Source organism: Macrotis lagotis, chromosome X, assembly GCF_037893015.1.
Source record: "Macrotis lagotis isolate mMagLag1 chromosome X, bilby.v1.9.chrom.fasta, whole genome shotgun sequence".
Taxonomy (NCBI): domain Eukaryota; kingdom Metazoa; phylum Chordata; class Mammalia; order Peramelemorphia; family Peramelidae; genus Macrotis; species Macrotis lagotis.
In genome coordinates, this window is record NC_133666.1 from 74,592,390 (window position 1) to 74,617,259 (window position 24,870).

At 53.2% G+C, this 24,870-nt stretch overlaps 1 protein-coding gene across 8 annotated transcripts in view; it reads left to right on the top strand.

The window, feature by feature from the left end:
* The window catches only part of CITED1 (Cbp/p300 interacting transactivator with Glu/Asp rich carboxy-terminal domain 1), a 139,166-nt gene extending 121,264 nt beyond the window's left edge, over positions 1-17,902 (top strand). For 3 of the 8 annotated variants that reach the window (XM_074207278.1, XM_074207277.1, XM_074207279.1), the window contains 2 exons: positions 16,824-16,904; positions 17,234-17,902. In XM_074207278.1, coding sequence (XP_074063379.1) covers positions 17,251-17,754 — 504 coding nt within the window. In that variant the 5' untranslated portion in view covers positions 16,824-16,904; positions 17,234-17,250 and the 3' untranslated portion in view covers positions 17,755-17,902. Of the gene's footprint in view, positions 1-1,448; positions 1,486-3,191; positions 3,253-3,300; positions 3,566-5,797; positions 10,078-16,823; positions 16,905-17,233 lie in introns of those variants that run through there. The other 5 variants (XM_074207282.1, XM_074207280.1, XM_074207285.1 and 2 more) reach the window with 5 other exon arrangements.
* Positions 17,903-24,870: the final 6,968 nt, after the last annotated feature.

Consider the following 24,870-nt stretch of genomic DNA (forward strand, 5'->3'; position numbering starts at 1 on the left):
GCAAGTCACCACCTCCCTGCTCTGGGAGCTGTCCATCTTAAAGGCATTCAAGCTCCAGCTGTAGTCCGAATGACAGCAGACATTTCTAGAGGGTTTTCAGCTTGGCAAGCACTTTGCATCTCTGTGTGTGTGTGTGTGTGTGTGTGTGTGTGTGTGTGTGTGTGTGTGTGTGTGGTGTCTGTCTCATGTTCTGTATCTGTGATGCTCCCCAAAGCTGTTGAGGTCCAGGTGGAGGAACTTGAGGGATTCCTTTTGTCCGCCATGTGAGTTGGCACTCACATGTCCTTTCTAGTCTCCGAGTCTTTTGGCACAGTGCCAGGTGAGGCGCCACTGTTCATGGTCACAGGGCAGGTAAGGCAGGTCGGGAGGGCTGGCACCCTGGCCGCTTGCCAGCCCTCCCTTGGGGCTGGCTAACCACAGCAGGAGCTGAGGCCGGAGCTCCCCCCCCAGGGGTGCTGCTAGGGGAACTGCCCTGGGAGACCCCCAAAGCCCAACACCGCTGAAGGCCAGCTTCCCGGCCTCGGGCTCAGCTTCCCGGTTTGCTTCTCAGGGTTCACACCCTTTGGGGTGGTTTGCAGAGGTGAAGTACCCCAGGCCAGAGCCCCAGGGGAGCCAGCCTGGGCAGAGAGGGGGCAGCCGGAAGGGGGCTGGGGGTTGGCACCAGGGGAGGGGCCGCCTCTGCGGCCCACGATTGTCATCTAGCCCTGCCTTGAACCTTTAGTCCCAACTGAGTCTGGAGGGCAGGTTATTCTTTCTTTGCCTCCCACCGTTCTGACCTTAGCAGGTGTCTGGGCTCCACCCTATTGGATAGAAGCCCGCCGTTAGGAAGATCGGGGTTCGAATGCCCTCTTGTGAGATGTTGGGGTTCAGAGGTGAGTGCAAGCACTCCCCGAATTTGGGGATCAGGGCCACTCCTGGCAAGTGGGCTCCAAAGAAGCATCTTTCAGGAGGAAGATGCCCTCTGGAGCCTTCATCAGCCAAGGCCGGGGTCCCTGCCCTGGCCCCCACGGAAACACCCCCCCTAGAGGATGGGTCCCCATCACCCAGGTCCTTCTGTCACAACTGAGACCCTAATATGCCTCTGGCATTGCCCACTGCAGCTCTGCTAGCTCATGGCCATGCCAGAGAGGAGGTGGTCCTGAGACAACTTGGCAGGAGGCAGAGCTGGAGGGCTCTCCCTAGCTCCTAGCTGAGACGAAGGCTGGCTGGCTAGCAGACTGGCTGGCCGACTGGGCCACAGGGTCCTTCTTGGGGCAGGCAGACAGTGTCCTGGTCTGTTCTGTCCCCTCCCCACGCACACACATCCCTCCCTCCACCCCCACCCCCACCCTGGCTCTCTCGGGATTTCACGGGAGGCTTTCACCCAATCCGAGATTAAAAGGCCCCCACTCCCCCGGGTTGCTCTCAGGTATAAAATGTTCTGCTCCCCCGGGCACCTCCTAGAGCTGGGCAGCAGCAGCCACAGCAGCAACAGCAGCCACAGCAGTGAGTGAGAAGGGTCGTGGATGGGGGGGGGGGACACACGGGGGGGGGGGCAGAACAGAGAGACAGAGACAGAAAAGGAGAGAGAGGCAGAGCAGGAGAAGAGGGAGAGAGAAAGAGGGGGATCAGGAAAAAGAGAGAGCAGGAGAAAAGAGAGAGGGAGAGGGAGAGGGAGAGGGAGAGGGAGAGAGAGAGAGAGAGAGAGAGAGAGAGAGAGAGAGAGAGAGAGAGAGAGAGGAAGATCGGGAAAAAGAGACAGAGCAGGAGAAAGAAAGGAAAAGCCGGAGAGAGAGAGAGATCAGGAAAAAGAGAGAAGAGGAGAAAAGAGAGAGGGAGAGACGGAGAACAGGGAGAGAGAGAGAGAGAGAGAGAGAGAGAGAGAGAGCAATAGAGAGAAAGGAAGATCAGGTAAAAAAGAGCAGGAGAAAGAGAAAAAGCAGAAGAGAGGAGAGAGAGAGAGAGAGAGAGAGAGAGAGAGAGAGAGAGAGAGAGAGAAAGCAGTAGAGAGAAAGAGGAAGATCGGGGAAAAGAGACAGAGCAGGAGAAAGAAAGGAAAAGCAGGAGAGAGAGAGATCAGGAAAAAGAGAGAGAGCAGGAGAAAAGAGAGAAGGAGAGAGAGAACAAGGAGAGAGAGGGAGTGAGAACAGGGAGAGAGACAGAGAGAGAGCAGTAGAAAACAGGAAAAGCAGTTAGAGAGAAAGGAAGATCAGGTAAAAGACATAGCAGGAGAAAGAAAAAGCAAGAGAGAGGGAGATCAGGAAAGAGAGGAGAGAGAGAGAGAGAGAGAGAGAGGAAAAGCAGTAGAGAGAAAGGAAGATCAGGTAAAAGAGAGAGCAGGAGAAAGAGAGGAAAAAGAAAGAGAGAGGGAGATCAGGAAAAACGAGAGAGCAGGAGAAAAGAGAGGGAGAACAGGAAGAGAGAGAGAGAAGATCAGGTAAAAGAGAGCAGGAGAAAGAGGAAAAAGCAGGAGAGGAAGAAGATAAAGAAAAAGAGCAGGGGAAAAGAGAGAGGGAGAACGGGGGGAAGAAAGGAAAAGGAGGGGAAAGAGGGAGATCAGGAAAAGAGAGAGAGCAGGAGAAAAGAGAGGAAAAGCAGGAGAGAGAAAGGGAGGGAGGGAGGGAGAGCAGGAGAAAGGGAGGTTAGGAAAAAGAGCAGGAAATAAAGAGAGGGAGAACTGGAGAGAGAGAGAGAGAGAGAGAGAGAGAGAGAGAGAGAGAGAGAGAGAGAGCAGGAGAAAGAGACAGAGAGAGCAGGAAGAGAAAGGGGGAGAGAGCAGAGGAAAGAGGAAAGCAGGAGAGAGCAAGAGGGAGAGCAGGAGAAAAGAGGGACAGAGAGAGACGATAGAGACAGAGAGAACAGGAGGAGAGAGTAGGAGAGAGAACGGGATAAAGAGACAGAGAGAGCGGGAGGAGAGAGAGAGAGAGAGAGAGAGAGAGAGAGAGGAGAAAGAGACAGAGAGAAGAGTAGAGAGAGAGAGAACGGGGAGGGAAAGAGAGAGAGAGGGCAGGAGGGAGGGAGGGAAGGAAGGAAGGAAGGAAAGAGGGAAGGAGGGAGGGAGAGACAGAGAGAACTTGCAGCCGGCTCAGCCATCGGTTCGTGCTGGAGGAGAGGATGTTGGGGGGGAGGGAGGGCGGGGGGGCGGGGCAAGGCAGAGGGGCCAGGAGGAGCGGAGCGGGGCGCGAGCCGGGCAGGAGCAGGAGTGGGAGCCGAGGCGCCGAGGAGCGGGGCGCCGAGCGGGGCCACAGAGGGCCAGGGGCTGCCCGGCGGTCTGTAAGTAAGCGGCTGCCCCCGGGGCCCGGGGCCCGGCCGGCCGGCCGCTCTCCCCCCCCCCCCCGCGGCTTGCCCCCCCTGAAGACCACGTGCCGCGGCGCCCCCGGGGGGGGCTTCCTCAGCCTCATCTCTCCTTCCCCCTCCCCAGGCGGGCCAGGGTAAGGGGGAGGGAAGGAGGGGGCGCGGCCGCCCCGCCCTCAGCGAGCCGCACCGTCCAGCCGCAGGTGAGCGCCGCGTTCGTGTGGCTGCCGAGCGCTCGGGCTTCGCGGTCCGACTGCCGGCTCCGTCGAGCTGCCGAGAAGCTCCCGAGTAGGTAAGCCGAGGCCGGAGGGCCGGGGAGCCCGGGAGGGGAGAGGGGAGGCACGGGCGAGGAGCCGGCGCCAGAGCCCCTTCCTCCCCGGCAGCCGGCAAGCCTGGCGGCCAGCCGGCGAGCCGCACCCGCTTGGCTCCTGCACCCTTCGCTTCTTGAGCGCTCGCTCTCTCGGCGTCCGCGCGGGCGAGCTCCGCAAAGGGCGCCCCGATCCCCGTCCCGAAGCGGGGGTAGCCTTGGCCATGGCCCGCGCCTCCCCTGCCCCAGCCGCCAGGCACAAGCGCCGCCGCACGTGCAGGGAAAGCGGGGTCCCAAAGCAACAGGACAGGCGGCCGAGGACCCGAGCGCCGGGGAGACTGAGGCACAGCCCAAGAGGGCAGTGCCCCGGCCCCGGGCCCAGGAGAGGGAGGGCCCCGGGCATCTGTGTCCCAGCCAGGACGCTGCCCCCCCGACCGACCCTTCTACCCGGGAAACCTCTCGAGGTCAACCTCCTTCTTGACCCCCCACCTCCTCTCCGCCTCCTCCTTCAGGGCAGGAGACAAGCCCAAGGTCACTTAGCTGGGTCGAGGCTGCTGGGTGGGTGACAACCCGCCAGCGCGGTCGGGGGAAGGGGTGACCGGGGATGCTCCCCTCCTTTGCACTCAGCCGTTGAACAGGGGTGGGGAGAGGGGGGATGTTATCTCTGCAAACTAAATGTTCGGCCCCGGGGGTTCCGAGCTCTCCCTCCTCTCTCTCTCTCTGTTGGCCCATCCCCACCCCCCCCATCCTCCACCCCTACCCCCACCCTGGCCCGTTGCGGGCCCAGAATAGAGCAGGGCGCGGGCTGAAGACTCAGGGGCCAGAGGAGGAGCTGGCCTCCGGGCACAGTTGAACTCCCTGGGGGGGGGGGGGGGATTTCCAAAGCTCATCTGACGTACCTCCCTGGTTTTTACAGAGGGGGGAACTGAGGCTCGAAGAGAGGCAGAGCATACTCAAGATCAAACAGGATTTGAACCCAGCTTCCCAGTGGAACCTTCCCAGGTTCCGAGGTTCCCAGGGTCCCTCAGATAAGTCACTTTGCCTGTTGGTCTCAGTTTCCCCTTCCAGAAACTAAGCTTGAAGCCCTCTCGACTTACCCCTCTGACGTAACAGCGGTCCCAGTCCTAAGCATGGGACCCTGAGAGCTAGAGGAGGCCTAAGGGGAGGGAGTGGATGGGAACCTTGGCCCAATGGCTGCCTTCCTCCCAGACCATTATCCTTCAGGCTCCAGGGGCAGGCCTCCTGGAGTCAAGTCACCTGCCTCGAATCTTCAGTGGCTCTCAATTGCCCAAGTGTGCCTCAGTCTCCACATTCTAGGTCCTTCACCTCCTCCCTCCAAGTCCTCTCTGTTTGCCCTGTTCCCCCCCCCACCCCTCACCTTCTCCGCAGATAGCCCCCTATGTCCCCCCTTCCAGGAGGTGATTCCCAAGCTCAGCCATGAGTCACTGTCTCAGACTTAGCCCAAGTAAGGTTGGGTTCGATTTCTCTCTGGATTCATGTAACCCGAACCGGCAGCATGGCCCTAGTGATTTGGCTGCCAGACACTTTCTAGCAGGGTGATGTGATGGTGCTGAGAACCAATGGGAGCCTCTGGGAGCCTCAGGTAGCCTCCCAGGCCACCTCGAAGAGGGACCTCGAAGCTTCTTGAGGAGAAGCTTCTCTCTCTCTCCCTCTCCCTCCCCTGCCCCAAAAGGCCAGGTCTTGCCGTTCATCTGACCCGAACTCTTTAGATGAGCCTGCTAGGGCACGGGGACCATCAGAGCCCACATCTGGCATGCAAGTGAACCTCATTGCATCTGCAAAAGTCAAAAGTCTGTTGGGCCAGCCAAGTCCCACTGTTTGTACAGAGCCACCTTGGTCATTTCCTTGTCATCATGATGGGATTTCTTCTGACTTCCAAGGAATCTCATCCAGGCGAGAGAGAGAGACAGACAGACAGAGAGACAAAAAGAGAGACAAAGGGAGAGAGAGAGGGGGAGGGAGAGGGAGAAGGAGAGGGACAGGGACACGAGACAGAGACACAGAGAGACAGAGACAGAAACAGAGAGACAAACAGAGAGAAAGAGATAAGACGCAGAGAGACAGAGAGATGGAGAGGGAAAGGAAGAAAGAACAACAGAAGGGGGGGGGGGGGAGACAGAGACACAGAAGAGAAGAAACCATGACAGAGAGGGAGTATGTCTGTGAGAGAGATGGGGGAGACAGAGATGGAGATAGGGAGACAGGAAGAGACAGTGGCAAAGCAACTGGGCCGCCTTCGGAGGGGGAGGGGGCACAGTGCTCAGTTCAGGTTAGGCTGGGGAACCTTCCTCTCAGGCAGCCCCTTGGGTCCCTTTTCTGGTGGAGGTGCAAGGAGAGTTGGGAAAAAAAGGACCAAGAAGGATGTTGTGGGAAGCAGAGAATGAGAGGGAATGGAGTGAGCTGAGCACCTGGCCAGTCTTCACCTCTCCTTCACCTGGGAGGAAGCAGAGGCCTAGAGGGGCACCCCCAGAGAGAGCCAAAGGGTTAGGTCTCCCTGGGGAGGACTGGGGGTCTGGGGGGGACTTGGCCTCAGGCTAAAAAAGCAATTTCTAACAGTCCCAACTGTCCACCAATAGAGAGAGAGGAAGAGGAGAATGCTTCTTTAGGTAGTAAGCTCCCCAACACCAGAAACTGATCCCTATCATGTCTTCTGGTTCTCAAAGCACTTGTGAGCCACCTTTGCTCCTTGAGCCAGCTGAGTGAGGTAAGAGCTTTCTTCTTCTGTTTTTGGTATTGATTTGGGGTTTTTGCAAGGCGATAGGGGTGTGACTTGCCCAAGGTCACCCAGCTAGGTAATTATGGAATGTCTGAAACCGGATTTGAACTCAAGTCCTCCTGACTCCAGGCTGCCACTCTATCCTAGTGACACCTAGCTACTCCCTTTGTTATTCTTGTTCTGAGGTGGGGCGGGGAGCCCTCTGTCCCAGGAGCTCCACAAAATTGGGGGATCCAATTAAGAATCTGTGGAGTTCAAGGGATGCATGGGAAGCCTGGGAGCCAAGTGACAGGTCCAGGGTTTCTGACTCTGAGGCTGCTGCTGTTTAGAAAAGTGTCCCCTGAGGGACCTTCATTTTACCTCTGAGGAAACTGAGCCTCAGAGATGTTGTTGCAGTGTTACACAGCTTCCCAAGGGATTCTGAGGGTCAGCCCTACTTTCCAGCACCTCTTGCCTTCCCCTAACTCTAAACTGGGCCCCTGGGGGGAGAGAGACTCAAGCCCCGACTAAATACTCACTCTTCTCCGGATAACACACAGTACAAGGGTTAGGTGCAGTAACAGTTGCTAATAAAAATAACACAGAAGGGAAAACTTGTTAGCAACCCCTGGGCCTCTGGAAGACAAGGCTAAGAGGCCTCTCTCTCCAGACTAAATCCACCCCCCCTTCTTTCCTCAGTTTCCCCAAGCAAAGTCAACCTGCTTTCCCCGCCCCTTTTTTGTTTTAGGATTTTGCAAGGCAAATAGGGGTTAAGTGGCTTGCCTGAGGCCACACAGCTAGGTAATTATTAAGTGTCTGAGGCCTGATTTGAACCCAGGTACCCCTGACTCCAGGGTGGATGCTCTATCCAGTGTCCCACCTAGCCGCCCCCTGCTTTCCCTTTTCTAAGGGCGCTCCAGTTTCCTTAACATCTTTCTAAAGTGGTTCCCGGAACCCAAAGAGCCTAGTGCAGTGTGAGTAGGGCCTGAGGCCAAGGGGGAGGGGGGCAGCGTTCCCACCCATCTTCACAATCTGTCCACCTTGGGGGGTCCACTTCCCCCCCCCAGCCTTTTCAGCCCTAATTGCTGGGAGACCACACCTCCCTCTCTTGAGTTTTGCTTTTTCGATCTGGGTCTGAGGAGAATGTCTTCATTTTAGCAGATCTGGCCCATTGCTCTTTTGGCTGACCTGGCCAATCACTTCTTTTGGAACTCAGCTTCCTGGCTCTCCCTCAGGGCTTTTGGGCCCTCTAGGTCTTGATTAAGCCAGGAACCAATGGGGGTGCGCACAGGTGCCTGGGCCCAGGTGTCTGTAACCCCTTAATGACTGTTCTCTGACTTGGGTCAGGAAGCCTGCTCCTGCCTCCCTCCACCTGGGCCAGGGAAGAGCCTAAACTCTTGGCTTAATCTCTCGGCTGGAGTGGCCATGAGCTATATCGATGGCATTTCTCTGAGCTAGCCTCAGTAACCCTTAAAAAAAGCCAACAAGGTTAGACTGGAATGACCCCCTCAATATTACAACTAGGTACTATCATGACTTGTTGCACAGCACAATAGCCACTGAATCCAGAAAATAAGGAGAGGGGGAAATCCCATTTAGACAAAATGGACCGAAATGGTCACTGCATCATTTAAGTTAATAACTAACGGAAGCGGGCGGTTCTCTGGGACGGTTCTTTCTTGTTCTCCTTTGAGTCTGTTGATTTTGAGGCCTGGAAGACAGAACTTGGGGGGGGGTTGTTTTTTGTTTGCCTTTCTTTTTAGAAAGAACCTCCACATGCCTGTAGGAAGTGAAGTGTGACGAATTGATTTGAATGGTGTGCTGGCCTTGGACCCTCTGCCCCTCTGAGCTCTGGCACACCTGGCATGACCCTTCCCAAATGGGCGGCTAGTTTGCATCCAGACTCTCTCTGACCAACTCCCAATCCACTTCTCTCTTCACTCCTCCCAGCTTGACAGTGCTGTGGATGTCACAGAGGTCTGGGCCTGACCAGGCCTCCTAACACCACCCTGCTTCTCCTTGTCTCTGCTCCTGTGCCCTTCTCTTTATTTTCCGAGTGAGTCATTGACCCTCTTTTCTCAGTTGCTCTTCTACTATCTATCTACTTATCTGGGATGCCAGGTGCCTATTAGTCCTGCTTGTTCTGTCCTTTCCAGTACAGAGATCATCCTCCTTGGCAGGGAAACCAAAAGCAAAATAAGGATGGCGTCATTGAGCCTAGTCTCTGGTGTCAGGGCCCACTGCCCCTGCTCCCTCTCCTTTCATCATATTTTTTTCTCCCTGATAAACTTACTTTTTTTCTCACTAGCCTCAACTGATTTAGAGACTTGGTGCACCTGGTTTCAAATCCTTTTCCTCTTCTTTGGATTTTCTTTCATATTGCAGTGCTTCTCATCCTTTCAGGCAAGCTTCACTATCAAACTGGTAGGCTTCTTCATTTATTGAACTCCAAAATCTCAAGGGTCAGTCCATATCCTGCTCTAGCACAAGGTCAGAGACACAGAGTATATTCTTGCCCAAGGTTTTCCATCCTTTCCACACTAGTCATCAGATCCCCACAGTCCAGAAGAGAATTTCTCTTTGTTGCCAGCTATACCTTTTGAAGGATTAACTTATCCTTCTGACAAGCCAAAACAGTAGCTCGAAAGAAAAGAGACAGACAGATGGACAGACAGACAGACACTGGGCCAGACTATTAGGGTGATTCAGTGGAAGTTTCAGTTGTAGTCAGAGAACCTTGTTCCAGATCTCCCCTCTGTCATGAACTCCCAGAGTGAACTTGAACAAATCACTTCCCTCTCTAGGCCTCTCCAAAAATGGAAGACTTGGCTTAAATGAGTGTTGAGCTAGGGCTTGAGAGTATGCCTCCATACCAAGCTTCTTATCTGTTTCTCAAACTCCTCATGGAGTTCCTCTCTTTCTACTACCATTGATTTTCTTTCCAATGCTGCTTCTTCCCTATGGTCCCTCCTTTTCTTCACAGAGTGAGTCTCTTAAAAGACTCACCTTTCCTCAACTCTCCCCCATGCCAATATTACACTAATTCCAGAGCCATTCTCTAGTCACCCCCCCAAGTCCCAGGTCCCATCTTAACCAAGTGGGACTGATATCCAAGACCAAAGCAGCCCTCCTGTGTGAAGGTCTCAATTTTACCTTGCTTTTGCCCCCCCCCCCCAAACCCCACCCCTGTAGATCTGTATGTAGACGTCTGAGGTTCTGGGTCTTGTTGCAGCTTCTTTTTTTTTTGGATTGGAGCCCCAGTGACTTTCTGGGTGTGTCTATAGGGCTGTTTTTCTTCCTGCAGAGTGGTTACTGTCTCTAGTATCCAGGTTGGTGGGGATACAGAAACAATCCTCTATTTTCTGCCCTTTAGAATTTAAAACCCTTTTGAGCAGATTTGTAACACTTGAGATGGTCTCCAAATAACTTGTAACCAACTGGGTTTTAAGTGCTGGGGTTACCAAGAAAAGCAGAAACATGGCCCTTGCCCTCCTGGCCTTTCCAGTCTCATCAGGGAAATAGCAAGTTTCTAACTATGCCCTACAGGATATACCCAATGTTCGTGCCAGCCCTGGCCAAGAGTTTGACCTTCTACCATCTTGAGCTGAGGTTCAGAACACCAAATCCTGTTCTCAGGCACCTTCTTATTTGGTTATTCACTTGAAGACTTCCTGGAGGAGGCAAGATTTGAGTTGCTATCCTCCTGCAGTAGCATCCAGTGGGCAGAGCATGAGAAAGGAAGGCGGGCAGAGATAAGGGACCAACGTAATAAGCAAGGCTGGTGAGTATTCAAGGACTCACAGTTATCTAGTGTTGGGAGAACCAATAACTTGGATGAGAGTACTGTCAACAACGCTTGAAAAGGTGAGTTGGCTCTAGGCCATGGAAGAGCCTTTCATGCCAAGTAAAGGAGTTAGAACTGTATTCTGGAGCTAATAGGGCGATGCTAAGCATCTTGGGGCAGAGAACTGAAGACTCTCTCCTTTTTCTTTTTCTTGGATTTTTTTTGCAAGGTAATAAGGTTAAGTGACTTCCCCAAGGTTACACTGCTAAATATTAAGTGTTTGAGGCTCGATTTGACCTCAGGTCCTCCTGACTCCAGGGCTCTATCCACTGTAGCCCCTAGCTTCCCCCTCTCTTCACCTGTTTGATCTGTCTCTTTTCCATGTTTCTATCAGTCCCACTTTAATCTATCCCATAAGCACAGGTAGCTGGTGACTTCTTCCCCTTGATGCTAACAATGACCCAAGTGCCATCTACTTGGGTTCAGCCAGGCTTTCCAAGTATGTCTTGAGGGCCCATGCTGTAGCAGCCTCAAAGAAAGAAGGAAAGACTCTGGATAGGGAGGGCGAATGGTCAAGATTCTCCACCTGACTGTTGGACCCCAGAGCAGACAGAATAATGGACCTTTCTAGTGACTGGCTCCCCATATGTGGAAACCTCTGGGGGCAAGGTTCATATCTCTCCCCCAGTATCAAGCACAATGCCAGGCAATTAGTAGGAATGTCAAAGATGAACCAGAGTGGTAAACCTATCATTGTAGATAGAGTGCCAGGCCTGGAGGCAGGAAGACCTGAGCTCAGATCCCAGCTGGGTGATCTTGAACAAGGCAGTTTATCTCTGGCTGCATCTACTTCCTAATCTGTAAAATGGGGATAATAGCAGCAGCTATCCTCAAGGATTAAATAAAATAAAGTTTCCAAAGTGCTTTGCAGAGCATTAAAAGTCATCAGAATATTGGCTATCCCTGTTCTTTTCCTTGGACACCTCAGGAGGAGGGCTCTACCATGGGGTAAGCCAGTGGACAGACCCAAGCTATAATTTCCAAGTCTTTTCTTATTCTAAAATTCTACCTTGTCTCAGAGTGAGTGGTGATGGAGGAAAATGGAAGGAGAGGATGAGGTCCAGATGCCAGGCAGCATCTCCACAGAAAGTCTGGCCTTGAGCCCATCAGTGACCAGTAGCCACCTGGGACCACTTTTTACAATCATCAACCCAAATTAGGTAGTCTCCTATGCCTGATCTGATAGAACTAAGGAGTGGGTCCCCCAGGAAGCAGAGGCCCAGGCTGCTAATTCCAGCTCAGCTACTCAGTGGCTGGGTGACCCAGAGCTTGCCATTTCTCTTGTAGCTCTTGAGTTGGGATCGATCCCAGGATAATGAGCCACTTCAGAGTTTGGTCCCTTGTGAAGGACAGGTAGCAGAGGGTGGTGGGGAGAAAGCAAGGCTACGAGGCTTCTGAGCAGAAATCGAACCCAGCCCAAGCTAGGTGAACCAGCACAAGTCACTGAACCTCTCTGGGCCTCAGGATAGTAATGGCTTCTGCTTCAGGAACAAATGAGATCAACCTCCACAGATTTAGACCACAACTGTTCTGACTCTTCTAGAGGGACTTGGAGGCCCAGCCAATATGTGGTAGAGGTGGGACTTGAACCCTGGGCCTGGTCCATAGTGGCCCCTTACTATTCTTGTGTGGATTCATTGATTGTTGCCTATGAACTATTCTCTGGCCTCAGAATCAGCATCTTCTCTGAGAGGTCAGATAGCACTTTTGGGTTCGCAAAACACCTGTGCTTTTGCCCCTGTGTGTGAGTGTGCATGTGCATGTATGAGTGTGTGTGTGTGTGTGTGTGTGTGTGTGTGTGTGAATAAGTTGGTGTGTGAGTGTGTATAAGTGAGTGAGTGCATGTGGCTTCACACACAGGTGTGCTCTCCTTTGCAGATGGGGACCTAGAGACACCGGACAGGTGCTCTTCCCTCTCCTGGCTTCATTTTCTTTTTCTACATGTACTAGGAAAGGACTGGTGGGGCCAGGTGGCCTTGAAGGTCGATCCCTCCCCCCGGCTAGCCGCTCAGGCCATGACATCATCTCCTTTTATTCCAGCCACCACATGGCAAGGGGGTCAGGTTCCCTTATTTGAGCAGCTTGTGGCTGCTGCCGCCCTATGCCCCAAACAAGGCCTGGGCAAGGCTTCTAATTCAAGGCTGAAAAGCTAGGCTGACCCTTGGGTCTGGCTGAGAGAGAGAGAGAGAGAGAGAGAGAGAGAGAGAGAGAGAGAGAAGCAAGTATCCCCAAGTGCCCAACTAATGTCCTTCCTGTAGCGGCCAAATCTTCCTCTGGCTCAATCAAAACACACCCGTTGTCCTAAGTGGGGCTGGGTGCCCAGGACTAGTTCATTCAGCAAATTGTGCTGGAAGCTGGCCATCACTGTAGCAGAGAGTTCAGGCCTTCTCCATTTTACAAGAAAGTCACTTCACCACCCCATGCCTCAGTCTTTACCTTTATAATTCTGAGAGAAGTAGCTTTTACAGACTCAAGAGATAAGATATAAAAATGTATTTTGTAAATGTCAGTGTTCTAGCAATGTCAGCAATGAGATTATGTTATTATTATTTCCTGAACCAAAGGCCTCCCCCATGGTCTCCACAGGGTCTGGCAGTGGCCTTGGTTCTTATGTTTTCTAGTTTTCTTTTGTTGATATCCATGACATGGTGACTGTTCCCAAGTCTCTCTTGTAACAAAGAAGCACCCATTGAAGAAGTGGGTCAGAGGCTCCCACTTACTTCTTCATCTCAGCTGGCACATCACAGATCACATTCTGGAGGCTTACCATGGATGGCCTTTCTTCCTTTCCCTTCTGGCTTTAATTGCCTAGTTCTGGCACTCCTCCCTTCACTCTGCCTCAGTTCTCTTTTTCTTTTATTTTGTTGCAAAGCAAGGGGCTTAAGTGACTTGCCCTAGGTCATTATTAAGTGTCTGAGATGGATGAGATTTGAACTCAGGTCCTCCTGACTTCAGGGCTGGTGATCTATCCAATTCACCACCTAGCTGCTCCTTCTGCCTCAGTTCTTACAAGTCTTCCCAAACTAGTAATATTCCACTGCATTCAGGTGGTAGACTTTGTAAAGACATTCTCCTCTTGATATGTGTACTCACTTTGTTGACAAAGCGCCAGGCTCCCTTTCCTTTTCTGCTTTTGGGTTCTTTGGGCCCAGGCCCAGCATGGGATCTAGGTCCTGGTCCTTCATCACTCTGTAAGCACAGCACAAACCCTAAAAAGGCCAAAGTGGCTCCAAGGCATCCAATCCACACCCAATGATGTTCTTTTTGTGTGGCTGCTGTCTGAGGCCCAGGCAAGCCAAGGGCTACGAGGCTCCTCTGCCAGAGAGAGGCAGGGGAATGAAGTTCTGGGCCATAGCAACTGAAGATTGTCTACTGTGGGGTGAAGAGGGTGGAATCTTTAGCACTGATCCTTAAAGTTGAGGGATTGTTATTTTGGAGGTAACTGGAAACAAGGGCAGGGGTGGGGGGTCCTTATCGGAGAGAGAAGGGTTGTGAGGGCTTCATTGCAAATCTAGGCATTTTACCTGGTGATCCATGGCTGGATTGGTGTGAGGACTTTGGGAATGGCTGGGTCGAGGGGGAAAGTGGGCAGTACAAGTAAAATTTCATGCTACATGGAAGCAGATGATCCCAAATTGCAGGGCCTGGTAGGCTATCCTTCCTCACCTTTGTCTGTTGCAAGCTTTCCTGGAAGAATGCCTCAGGGAACACCCTCTTCCCTGCAGCCTTCCCTGATCACCTCTGACCTTAGCAGTGGTTGCTGTTTAAGGTTAAACAAAACAACAACAGAAACAGGAAAATCTTGCTGGGTGTGTGATCTTTCTAATCTCCATTTCCCCCTGTGTCAAATAAGGGTTAGGGTGGTGGACTGGATGACTTTGAAAGGTCTTTTTGACTGTAGATCTAAGACGCCAAGTGAGGGTCAAAGTCAAGACTAGGCCATTTTCATCTTTACAGCTCTCCCTAATCTCTAGCTTCTCAAGGGAATTGTCAGTTGGCTTGCTACCTGCTCCATCCAAACCTCAGTTGTCCCTTCTATATAATCCATCCCCTCGTGGCCAACCTGATGATGAATTTCTATCAGCTTAGTTGGTCCTCAACCCTCTGCTGAGTCTCTGCAGTTTGGTGGGACCTGCTAGAATTTGTGATACACTGGCAGAGCCTTCCTGACTCCAGACTCATTTTCATACCAGGTTTCTTGGCTCCCCTTGGATCCTCCTGTATGGGGAACGGGGAAAGAGAAGTCAGGAAGAAAATAGAAATCTAGGGCAGATTGAGTCATAGGGCTTACTACCTCCTCAGGGTCCCTTGGTCTCAATACCCCATGAGCCAAGCTCTTCTTTCAAGCATCTTCCTGTCACTCTTAAGCTGGAGCAGAAGAGCCAGTAGAGAATGCATATTGGCCCCATGCCACTTGGGGTAGGGGTATATTTCGAGAGCTTTGGCATAGGAGAATAGTTTTTCATGGACAATCTCAGGGGAGCTTTGTAGCAGCCCTAGGGCTTGTCATCTCTTTTTTTACAGGAAACTGAGGCTTAGAGGGACTGAAGGTCCCATAGCTAGGAAGTCCCAGAGGTAAGATTTGAAATCTAGGTCTTCCAGTGTCCAACTGCAGTCCCCTATCTACTTCATGAGGATGGGTTCATGGATAAATAAATACAAGGGAACTGGAGAAATCTGGGAAGGCTTCATAGAAGAGGTCGCACCTGAGCTGAGTTTTGAGGAAATACAAAAACTCTGGATGAAAGAAGGTAGAAGTGATGAAGCAGTGTGTTCCAGACCTGGGGGGTAATCTGGGCAAAGGTCTGGGGACAGGATGGCTTATGGGTTCCAGCAAAGGGAACAATTCAGCTGAAGGTATGGAGGGTTGAGGAGGACGTGGTACAGAATACATCTGGCAAGGGCAGCTGCCATCCATCCGAGAACTCCATCACCTACCCCTCTGGTCTCTACTCCCTACCCCGAGTTGGGCAGCAGATGCCAAGTACTGAATGAATGAAAAGGTATTTATGAAAAATTCATTGTGAGTCAGGCATCAGTGAAAGTTGGGGGGCTAGAAAGACAGAAGTGAGCCAGTCCCTGCTCTCGGATCCTCTCTTTCTGTTAGGAGGGCTCAACTACGGTGTGGACATAGTTGAGGTGAGCCTGAGCCAGAAAACATGCAGCTTTAGCCAAGGATAAAGCCATATTTCTTTGTGAGACTCAACCAAACCCTCTGCAGTGAGAACTTTCTGTTTCCTGGCTGCAGAGAGGTCAGTTGGCAAGTCAAGACTCCCTGGGGGGTTGGGGGAAGAGCTAGGTTTGGGGGTCTTAAGGCAGCAACAAGAGAGGAGGCCCTTAAGGGTGAGGAGGAAGGTGGCTGGGCAGAAAAAGGAGGGCTACAATCTCAGCTGGGCCCTCACTGGGGCACGGCAAGCTTCTGACACCTCTCCACTTTGCCAAAGCAGCATTCCCAAAGGTTTTCCTCCTCCTTTGACTCTCTCACAGTTTCCCCCACCCCCACCCTCAGCTGAGAACCAATGGAGGCCAGTGACTGGAGCTCCCTGGGCTCTCTTTCCTCCAAACTCCTCTAACTTGCAAAGAGTCTTCCTTGTTCTAGTTCTCCTCCCTTTTATGGCTAACCAGCTTGAAAAGGCTGTCTACACTGGATGGCTCCCCTTCCTTTTTGTGAGCTGATTTCCAACTCAAAGTCAGCAATCATCTCTTAGTTCTCCTCCCTTCCCTCTCTCTGTGGAGGTCAACACTATCCTGCCAGTCCCTCAGGGTCATAACCACTGAGACACCCGGCTTTCTCCTTTCTCAGCCTCAAATCCAATCTGTCTATATTACCTTTGTAATATCTCTTCTGTGAAACTGGCCCCACTGTGGCTTAGGCCCTCAGCTTCCTCACATTTGCTTCAGTTTCTTCCCACTCTATCTAGACACCCAAGGGATCTTCCTAAAGCACAAGTATGATCCCATTACAGACGACACACAGACACACACACACACGCAGACACACACATGTGTGCGCACTCACTCAGTAGTCTGTAGTGGCTCCCTATCACCTCCATGAGCAGTAGGAGCTGCTCTCTTTCATGTATGCCCCAGCTTCCCTTCCTTTCTGGGCTGTCCCTCTAGCTGCTCCCCACAGCCCTTGAGCCCTTCCCTGGTCTGCTCCATCCACTGATTCCTCTTCCTTCCCCTGAATTTTTTTTCAGTTGATTCTGCCTGGAGCTCATTGCCTGTGGTCTTGCGCATTAGACCAGAAGTTTTTGGAAAAGGGGGCTTTCTTTGTGACCCTAGGCTTCAGCAGTACTGTCACCTTAAGGAATGTTTGTTGACTTGCCAGCCTCCCCTTAGCCTTCCTTTCCTGAGCCCTCCATTGCAGCCCCTGTGGGCCTTTCCATTTCCTTGCTGCCACACCTTTGCAGGGACTGTCTCCAGTGCCTGGAATGCTGTCTCCCCTCACTGCGAGTGGCAGATCAAGCTGGATGACTTCTTTTTTTGCAGTCCATCTATATTCTCCTGAAATCTGTTTGGACGTCAATGTGGTGTTTAGTTGTCTATGTGGTTGCTATTTTACCCCAGTAGGATGGGCTGTCTATAAGGACTGCTACTGTCTCCCTGTTCTCAGGGTATTAAGCACGTTGTAGGTGCTTATGAAGTCCAGTGCCTTTTCTGAGACTAGCTTTTTTTTGCAGGAGACCACCTCCAGATTGGCCCTTCCAGTAGCCCACTCCAGGCTGATGAGCACACTGGGCTGCATGGCCTCAGGCACACAGGTAAGGCCTGGCCTAAGATTCTTTCCCTCTCCACACCCTACTTTCCCCAACAGGAAGATAGCCTACCCAGTCAAGCCCATTGCTGTGGTGAAAGAAGCTGCTGCCAATGTGGGGCCTTGAGTCCCTGGTAGCTCTAGGGGTCCATAGAGGCCAAGTGAATGAGGCAGCAGTGGGTGAGTGGGTGGCTGGGCCCTGCCCTGCCCCGTTGTCCTGGGCAGCCACGGTGATTAAAGTAGAAGCTAAGGGGAAGCCCTGCATTGTCAAGTTTGGGAGGCTGGAACTAGAGGAAAGCCTGCACTTGTTCTCAGTTTCTTTTCTGTGTCTTCTAGGGTTCTGCAGGCAAGAGATGAGCTCTCTTGTCTATTCCAAATCAGATCTAAAAGAGCGAACAGCTGAGAGCCTCCCTCAGAGCTCTGTGGGCATGAATGGGAACAGAGGCCCAGAAACACAGTGTCTGACCTTGCCTGACCGGCCAGCCTCACCTCCAGCAGCGGCAGCAGCCCCCTCCTCCCCGGCGTCCCCCTACAATCTGCGGCCACAGTCCCCCTTGCTGGCCACTATGCAGCTCCAGAAGCTAAATAGCCAGTATCAGGGGGTGCCTGGCCCAGAGCCCTCAGAGGAGGACACCCCCATGCCAAGCTGGCCTGTGGGAGGCAGTCAGCCTGAAGAGGAGGCTGACACTTCCTCTGCTGATGCCAGCAGCTCCAGCCTCATTGATTCTGACCCCATAGATGAGGAGGTCCTCATGTCCTTGGTGGTGGAGCTGGGCTTGGACCAGGCCGGGGAGCTGCCTGAGCTCTGGCTGGGCCAGGATGAGTTTGACTTCACAACAGACTTACCCTCCAGCTGAAGTCATGTGCACCCCAAGAGGGAGAAGGGGGAGTCATGGACACCCCAGGGGGGTGGGAGGGAAGTGGGCCCCCGCTTAGCTGCTCTCCTTTGTAAGCTCCTGTGCTTTTGGGATCTTGTGTAAATACCAATAAAAAGGTTTTGTGCCAGTGGCGTGGCTCTTGGCAGCCACTTCTCTTGGGGAGCGGGGTGGGGCTCCCACACCGGCCCGGGGGGGGCCCCGGATTTGAGGGGGGTGGGTGGCCTGGGTCACTCTGGGCCCCGGGAAGAGAGGGGGCTGTGGGAGCGGGGCACCCACTGGCCTGCAGCCTCAAACGGGGCTCGGGCTGCCGGGCTCCGTGACGGCCCGTGGAATGAGGGTTACAGGAGCGAGAGCGCCCCCCCCCCCCGTTGGAGGGGTAGTCCGCGCCCGTGCAGATCCTGGTCTGGGGACGATCTCCAAGCTTCCATCGCGTCTGTGCGTCCGGCCTCCGGCCTCAAGACCCCTGTGTCCCTTGCGGCCTCAGCCGCGTCGCCCCGATCGCTGACCCCGAGGGTTTCCCGTGGGCTCCAACTCCCGGGGGCCGGGGTCTGCCACTGAGCCAGCTCAAGGGGCCGGGCCTCAAGTCCCCAGGAGAGCTCCTTGTCCCTTCGGCCCCTCCCGTCGGGGTGCCTTCCCCCGGGGCCCCTCCCCGTGCTGCCCTGAGTTCGAATGGCTGGGGACGCATGTGAAGCCGGGCCAGAAGAGGCCCCAGTCCCCCGGCAGCCCGCAGGCCCAGCCCCCGAGGGGCCAGCCAAAGGCCCGTCGGATGTTCTCCCCAGCCCTCCTCCCTGAGGCCCGAGGCCGCGACCCGAACTCAGGGAAACTGGAGTGCAGCGGGGTGGGGGATGGGGACGCTGCCGGGAACAGGGGAGGCTCCCTCTGCTTCGCCGGCGCGCGGGCTCGGGGCAGGCTCCTGGGGAGGCTCGGGGGGAGGCCCCCGGGGAGGCTCGGAGGAGGCTCGGAGGAGGCTCGGGGGCGGGGAGGCTCCCGGGGGAGAGGCGGTAGGTGGGGCTGACCGCCGGCCCGCCGCGCCGCCTCCGGCCGCCAGGGGGCAGCGGGGCAGCGCGCGCGCCCGCCGGGCCCCGGAAGGGGCGAGGCTGCAAACCCTTTGCCCGGGCGCTCCTCGCCGCCCGCGGGCCTCGGGCCTCCGGCGTGGGAAGCGCGGGCCCAGGGCGAGTCCGCAGGCTCGGGGCCCCCGAGCAGCCCCTGAAGCGCGGCGCCGCCCCCAAGCACCGGGTGGAGTGCTGGATGAGCTGGCGGGCGTCTTTGCGAGCGGGCGGGGGGGCTGCCGCGGGATGCCCTCGGCCCTGCCAGGGGGGCGAAGTTCGGAGGGGAAACTGAGGCTCGGGCTTGTGAAGGGGTTGAGCCATAAGATCCGGGTTCTTTGGCCAAGCCCGCCGGAAGATGGCTGCAGATTGGCCGGATGTCAGGCCTCCTCGAGGCCATAGTCTTGCACATCTGTGGCACTGCCGACCCCCAGGGCCAGGTGGAGGGGACGAGGAGGGGTCTCAGCCGCAGAGGGCTGATGGGTCTCCAGGCCCCGCCCCCCCATGCCAGGCCACCATCGCTCAGTCCCTGTAGATGGCGTCCTTCTGTATAGGTGATGGAGACAGGCCGTCCCCAAAGTCTTAGCGCCCTCTGTCGGCCAACCTGCCCTGATAGCGGGGAGTGAAAAGATGGCTAATCTCCAGGCTCCCAGACCCTCCACAGGCCCCCACAAACTTAGCGCCTCCCACTCATCTTCCCCCACAACCGCCTCAAATACGCCCATCAGGGTGATGAGGTGAAGAAAATATGTATTATCGGCAAGGGCCGCACAGACACCACCTACCCTGACGGTTTCACGGGTGAGCAGAGGGTAACCACTTGGAGGAAGTACCACAGGTTGGGCAGGGGCCATACCTCCCTTTGTGGAAAGAGGTGCAGCTATGGAGCAGCCAGGTGAGCACCAGCTCGGGAGTCAAAAGGACCAGACTTCAAATCCAGCCTCAGACACTTCATAATTACTAGTTGTTGTGGCCTCAGCAAGTCACTTGAACCCCATTTGCATAAAGAATTGTAGCTTCTCCCTGGCTCAGGACTCTAAGCCCACCAAGCAAGCATCCCTTTGCAGTGGCTCCCCCAAAAAGTCACGATCCTCTCTCACTCATAAGGCTTCCTGGGGTTTCTTGGTGACCACCTTTAACTGTTACAACCCAGTGAAAGCAGATGTCAACAGCATCAGCAACACCCCGAGCATCTCTGGCTGGTTTATCACACCAAGGGCCACTTTGCCATTCATCACATCACAGCTGAGGAGGCAAAAGTGAGTGTGAGCTGCTCATGAGGGCACCCCATAGTGGGAAAGGCCAACTCCCATCTTACACTCCAGGCAAAGGATGATATATTCATGGCCTAGTGACAATTGCTTAAGAGGTAGCAAGTAAAGATGGTGGAAAGTGCCTGTTGGGAACCAGCTGCGGAGATCAGATTTGAATTGAGTCCTGGTGGGGCTTGGATGCAGACTATGCTTTTGATTCTAAACAAAAGTGATCCTGGGTTGCAGATGCAAGGATGGCCTCCACATTTCTGGAGGAGGCATGTTTCATCTGGCATTGTTCAGCCCCAGCACCTTTAAGGCCCAGAGGCCCCACACTCTCTCTCATACACTTGCATCTTGTAGACCAAACCAGGAGGGGGAGCGTCTGACCACACATGGTCCCAAACTCTCAAAACTAAGACACTGAGTCTAGCATCAACATGTGACAGATCCTCCAATCAGTACCCTTCATGTGTTCACAGTATAAACTATGCAAAGTGAAAACTTCCTTTGTGGGCAGCAAGGCTATTCCCCATCTGGTGACCCAAGATGCTCACACCATCCACTATCCACTCCTCGAAGTGAATGATATCATACAGATGGATCTGGAAACTGGCAACATCATAGATTGCATCAAGTTCGATACCAGTATATACCCATAAGTCTTAGACCTTGTCACCTGACTGATGCAGTCACAACATTTTTGAATATTGAAGTGAATTAAGGATAACAACTGGGCAGGGTACCCAGGCAGTGGGTTTGGATCTAGATTGGAGGAGCAGTCAAGGAAGAGATGACTCCAAAACTCCCAAGTCTCATGGGGAAACATGAGCCATTGAACACTTGACATAACTTGAAAAATTCTCCCTAGCTTCAACTCTCTCCTTTTTCTACTACAAACCTTCAGGTCAGCCCTAGAAAGGTGTCACGTCTGGTGTCATACCCTTGGAGGTCTGAGAAGGCTTGCCCAAAGGTCTAAGCTCAATTCCCCTTGAGCTGTCCACCCTCCATTGATCATCCTCACCCATCCACTTCCTCTCTTGTCTTTTTCTGCCTAAGAAATATATGTATGGTGACTGGCAGAGCTAACTTGGGTCAAATCAGGGTGATCATCAACATGAAGAAACATCCAGGCTCCTTTGATGTGGTCCATGTGAGGGATGCCAATGGCAACAGCTTTGCCACCAGGCTTTCCAATATTTTTGTTATTGGCAAAGTAAGTCCAGGTTGTCCTTTTTCCTTGAGTTTGGGAGGAGCAGGGCCCAGGCCTAGCACCAAGAGACTGCTTAACCTTGACGCAGGGGTACTCCAGGCTACAATGCTACCCAGGGGCATCTTGACCAGGGAGGGGCCACAGTCCTTCAGGAGATGTGCTTAATCCCCTGAGTTGAGCAACTTTTGAGGTGAGTTTGGCCACTTGGGTGTGCCCCTTCCCTTTTTTTTAAGGATTTTTTTTTGCAAGGCAAATGGGGTTAAGTGGCTTGCCCAAGACCACACAGCTATGTAATGATGAACTGTCTGAGTCTGGATTTGAACTGGGGTCCTCCTGACTCCAGGGCCCGTGCTCTATCTGCTGCGCCACCTAGCCACCCCTGACCCTTCCCTTTTGATTAAAACAAAGGCTGGGCTCTTATGGACAGGCTTCAGGTGTCTCAGCCCCAGGGACTTCCTGTAGAGCCAAGCAGCTTGGGGCTTGGATGTGAATGGGCATCCTCATTGGCTTTCTTCTCCTGTGGGCCACCTTCTAGATGCCATTTGGGTCTGAGCTGGGGAAACGTGCATGCTGTTTTCTGATTCCTGCTCTTTCCAACCCAGGGTGACAAACCTTGGATCTCTCTGCCCTTAGGCAAGGGCATCCACCTCACCACTGCTGAAGAGAGAGACAAGAGGTTAGAAGCCAAACAGTACAATGGGTGAATGTTGGCACACTCTTATGTTTTCTTTGGCCAAATAAAAACTTTATAAAGTGTTTCTCCTCGACTTTTTATTTTTGCTCCTTTGCTCCAGGACCCAAAAGGAGCCAGCAACCAGAGCTGGGTGATTCCCCCTGAGTTAGAGAAGAGCTCCACTGACTTCACTGACTGGGAATCAGGTACTGGTACCTCCAGACCCAGACTGAAGGCATACTTGGGCTCAGTTTAGCCCAGATCCCTGGCTGGCCTAGTTCCCACTAGTTCTCTTCCAGCCTGGTAGCTTACAAATTTAGAATTGGGGTGAAGGTTAAGAGGCTTTCGGTGGCAGATAGAATTGCCAGCTTGGAAATAAATGACGAAGGTTCATGTAAGATTCTAAGGCTTCAAAGGGAGAGGAAGGGCCTGAAGAAAGGAGAGATTTGAGGAGCCCTTGGTTGAGATGGGCCAGGTGGGCTGCAATCCTGAAGTGTCTAGAAGTACTAGGCAACTGCCTTCCTTCCTCACCTCCTCTCATTTCAGTTGAGGCCCCTTCCTCCCACCTTTGGAACACCTATACCTCTCCTACAGAAACAAGGGATTGCTCTGCACCTGCCAAGCCTCATCCTGAACATCTGGCCTTCTCTCCCACCAACTATGTTCACACAAAGGGGATGGGACCAAGCATTGAACTATTGGACCTACTATGGGTCAGACATTTTGTTAAAGGCTATCATCCATTACAATTTCATTTGATCCTCACTGTACCCTTGGGATGCAAGTGCTGCTAGCTAGCTATTGTCCCCATTTCACACTTGAGACAGCCTGCTGGAAAATGATGCAGCCAGTGAGACCAGATTCAATTTGGGGTGCAGTGCTTTCTCTCTGATGTCCCCTCAGTCACAGCCCCTATAGAAGATAGAAAAGATGGCCAGGGGGGCTAGAGGTGATAGAAGTGAGGCCTTGCCCACATAAAGGGCTTTCCCAAATGATGAGAGTGAGCTCAGCTATATCTTGAGAGTCCACCTATGATTTGGCCCAACTGGGGACTGGCTGCTGTGGGAGTTTTTGTCTTTTGATTAGCTGAGGCTGCCCAAGCAGGTGAGGTGTGGTCAGGGGCCCCTGGACCCCATCTCAGGAAGTCCCTGGCTTGGGGGCCCAGATGCTTTTCAGGTAGGCTCTCCCAGGACCCAGTTGTGAGTTAGGTGTAGACGAAGACTGCCAAAAGAAAGGTGACAAACCAGGTCTGCATCCTGAGTTAAGGGCTTGGCCAGAGTTGGTTTTCAAAGGGAATGCCAGATTGGAATTGGGTATTTGTTGTGAGAGGGAGAAAAGTTGAGTTTGGAGTTGAGTTCAAATCTGGCCAGACCACTTCTTTCTGTGTTAACCTTGAGCAAATCACTCACCTGTCTGGTCTGCAAGCAGCTATGTTCTTCACTTTGAAGAGGACCACTGAAGTCACAGGCTAAGGGCTTGCCCTTTGAGTGAACTGCATTGAAGTGTGGCAGAGCTGCATGATGTGCTCAGCCTCGCTCTCTTCCTCTTGAGTCATTGAACTTCAGTGGTACGACAGAAGTCAGGATGCCTGGTCTTGGCCTGGGAGGCACTGGGTGACCTTGGCATCTTTGAGGTCTGACCAATCTTGAAGCCTCCAGCTCCTGTTTCCGCTGCCTTCGTGCGGCCATGGCCATTGGTGAAAGAGCCATCATGACAGTAACCCTAATGGACCGCTTTTTCACAGTGGCCCTGAGGGCCCAGGGGAAGGGAATGAGCCTGGACTTCTTAGTCTACACTGTGCTAAGTGCTTTATAAACAGAATTGAATTTGCTTTTCTGGAGCCTGTGAAATAAGGCCATTATGAGTTTTATTTCACCAAAGAGGAAACTAAAAGACAAACAGGCTTAAAATAATTATTACCAAATTTGGCTATGTGCAAAAAAATTAAGGCTCCTGCATCTTGAGTCCATCCCTTCACTGCTAGGAGTTGGGTATCGTGCTAGGTGGCACCAGAGTAGATAGGATAGAATGCCAGGTCTAGAGTCAGAAAGAAATGGCTTTCTGAGTTCAAGTGTGGCCTCCGACATAAGTTCTTTACAGGATAAAAGGGAAGTCATCAGCAGAGGGCAGTAACTAGCATTAAGGGCCATAGGGAAAGGCTTCCTCCAGAATGGGAAGTGGGTAGCTTGGGACTTGAAGGAAGTCAAGAGGGAGAGAGAGATGGGGCGACCACTGTGGGCCTGTGGGTCAGCCACTGAAAAAACAGAGTTAAGAGAAGTGTTGGGTATGTATGTGCATGTCTATGAGTGGGTGCATGCATGCATGTGTGTGTGGTGGGTGTGAAGTATGTGAGCTTGTGGTGTATATGTATGTGGTGGTATATGTGAAGGGTATGAGGATGTTTGTGGTGTGTGTATGTGTAGGGTGTGAGTGTATATGAGGTATATGAAGGGTGGGAGTATCTATGTGGGTGTGGTATGTGTGAGTGCTATATATGAGTGTGTGGTATCTCAGTGTGTGATATGGGTGAGTTTGTGCGGTGTCTGTGTGGTATGGGTGAGCGCGTGTGGTGTCTGTGTGGTATGGGTGAGTTTGTGTGGCATCTGTATGGTATGAGTCAGTGTGTGGTGGTGGTGGGGAAGGGGTGTATGTGAAGCTGCCCAAGGCTTTGTCCAGCTCTGAATCTCTGGGCCTAGGAGGTGGGCAGACCCCAGAATTTCCAAAGGCTGGCCTCCTCTCTTGGCCCTCGGTCCCTGGGTTTGTTTACAGTCCCGTCTCAAATGCTGATCATTCTAATATTGTCAAGGAAAGGAAAGCCAACACGGGCAGTAGGAGCCATCTTAGCTACTTCATTATCTCAGCAGCTGGCTGCCTCACAGGCCTCCAAAGTGACCATCTTGTGGAGTTGGG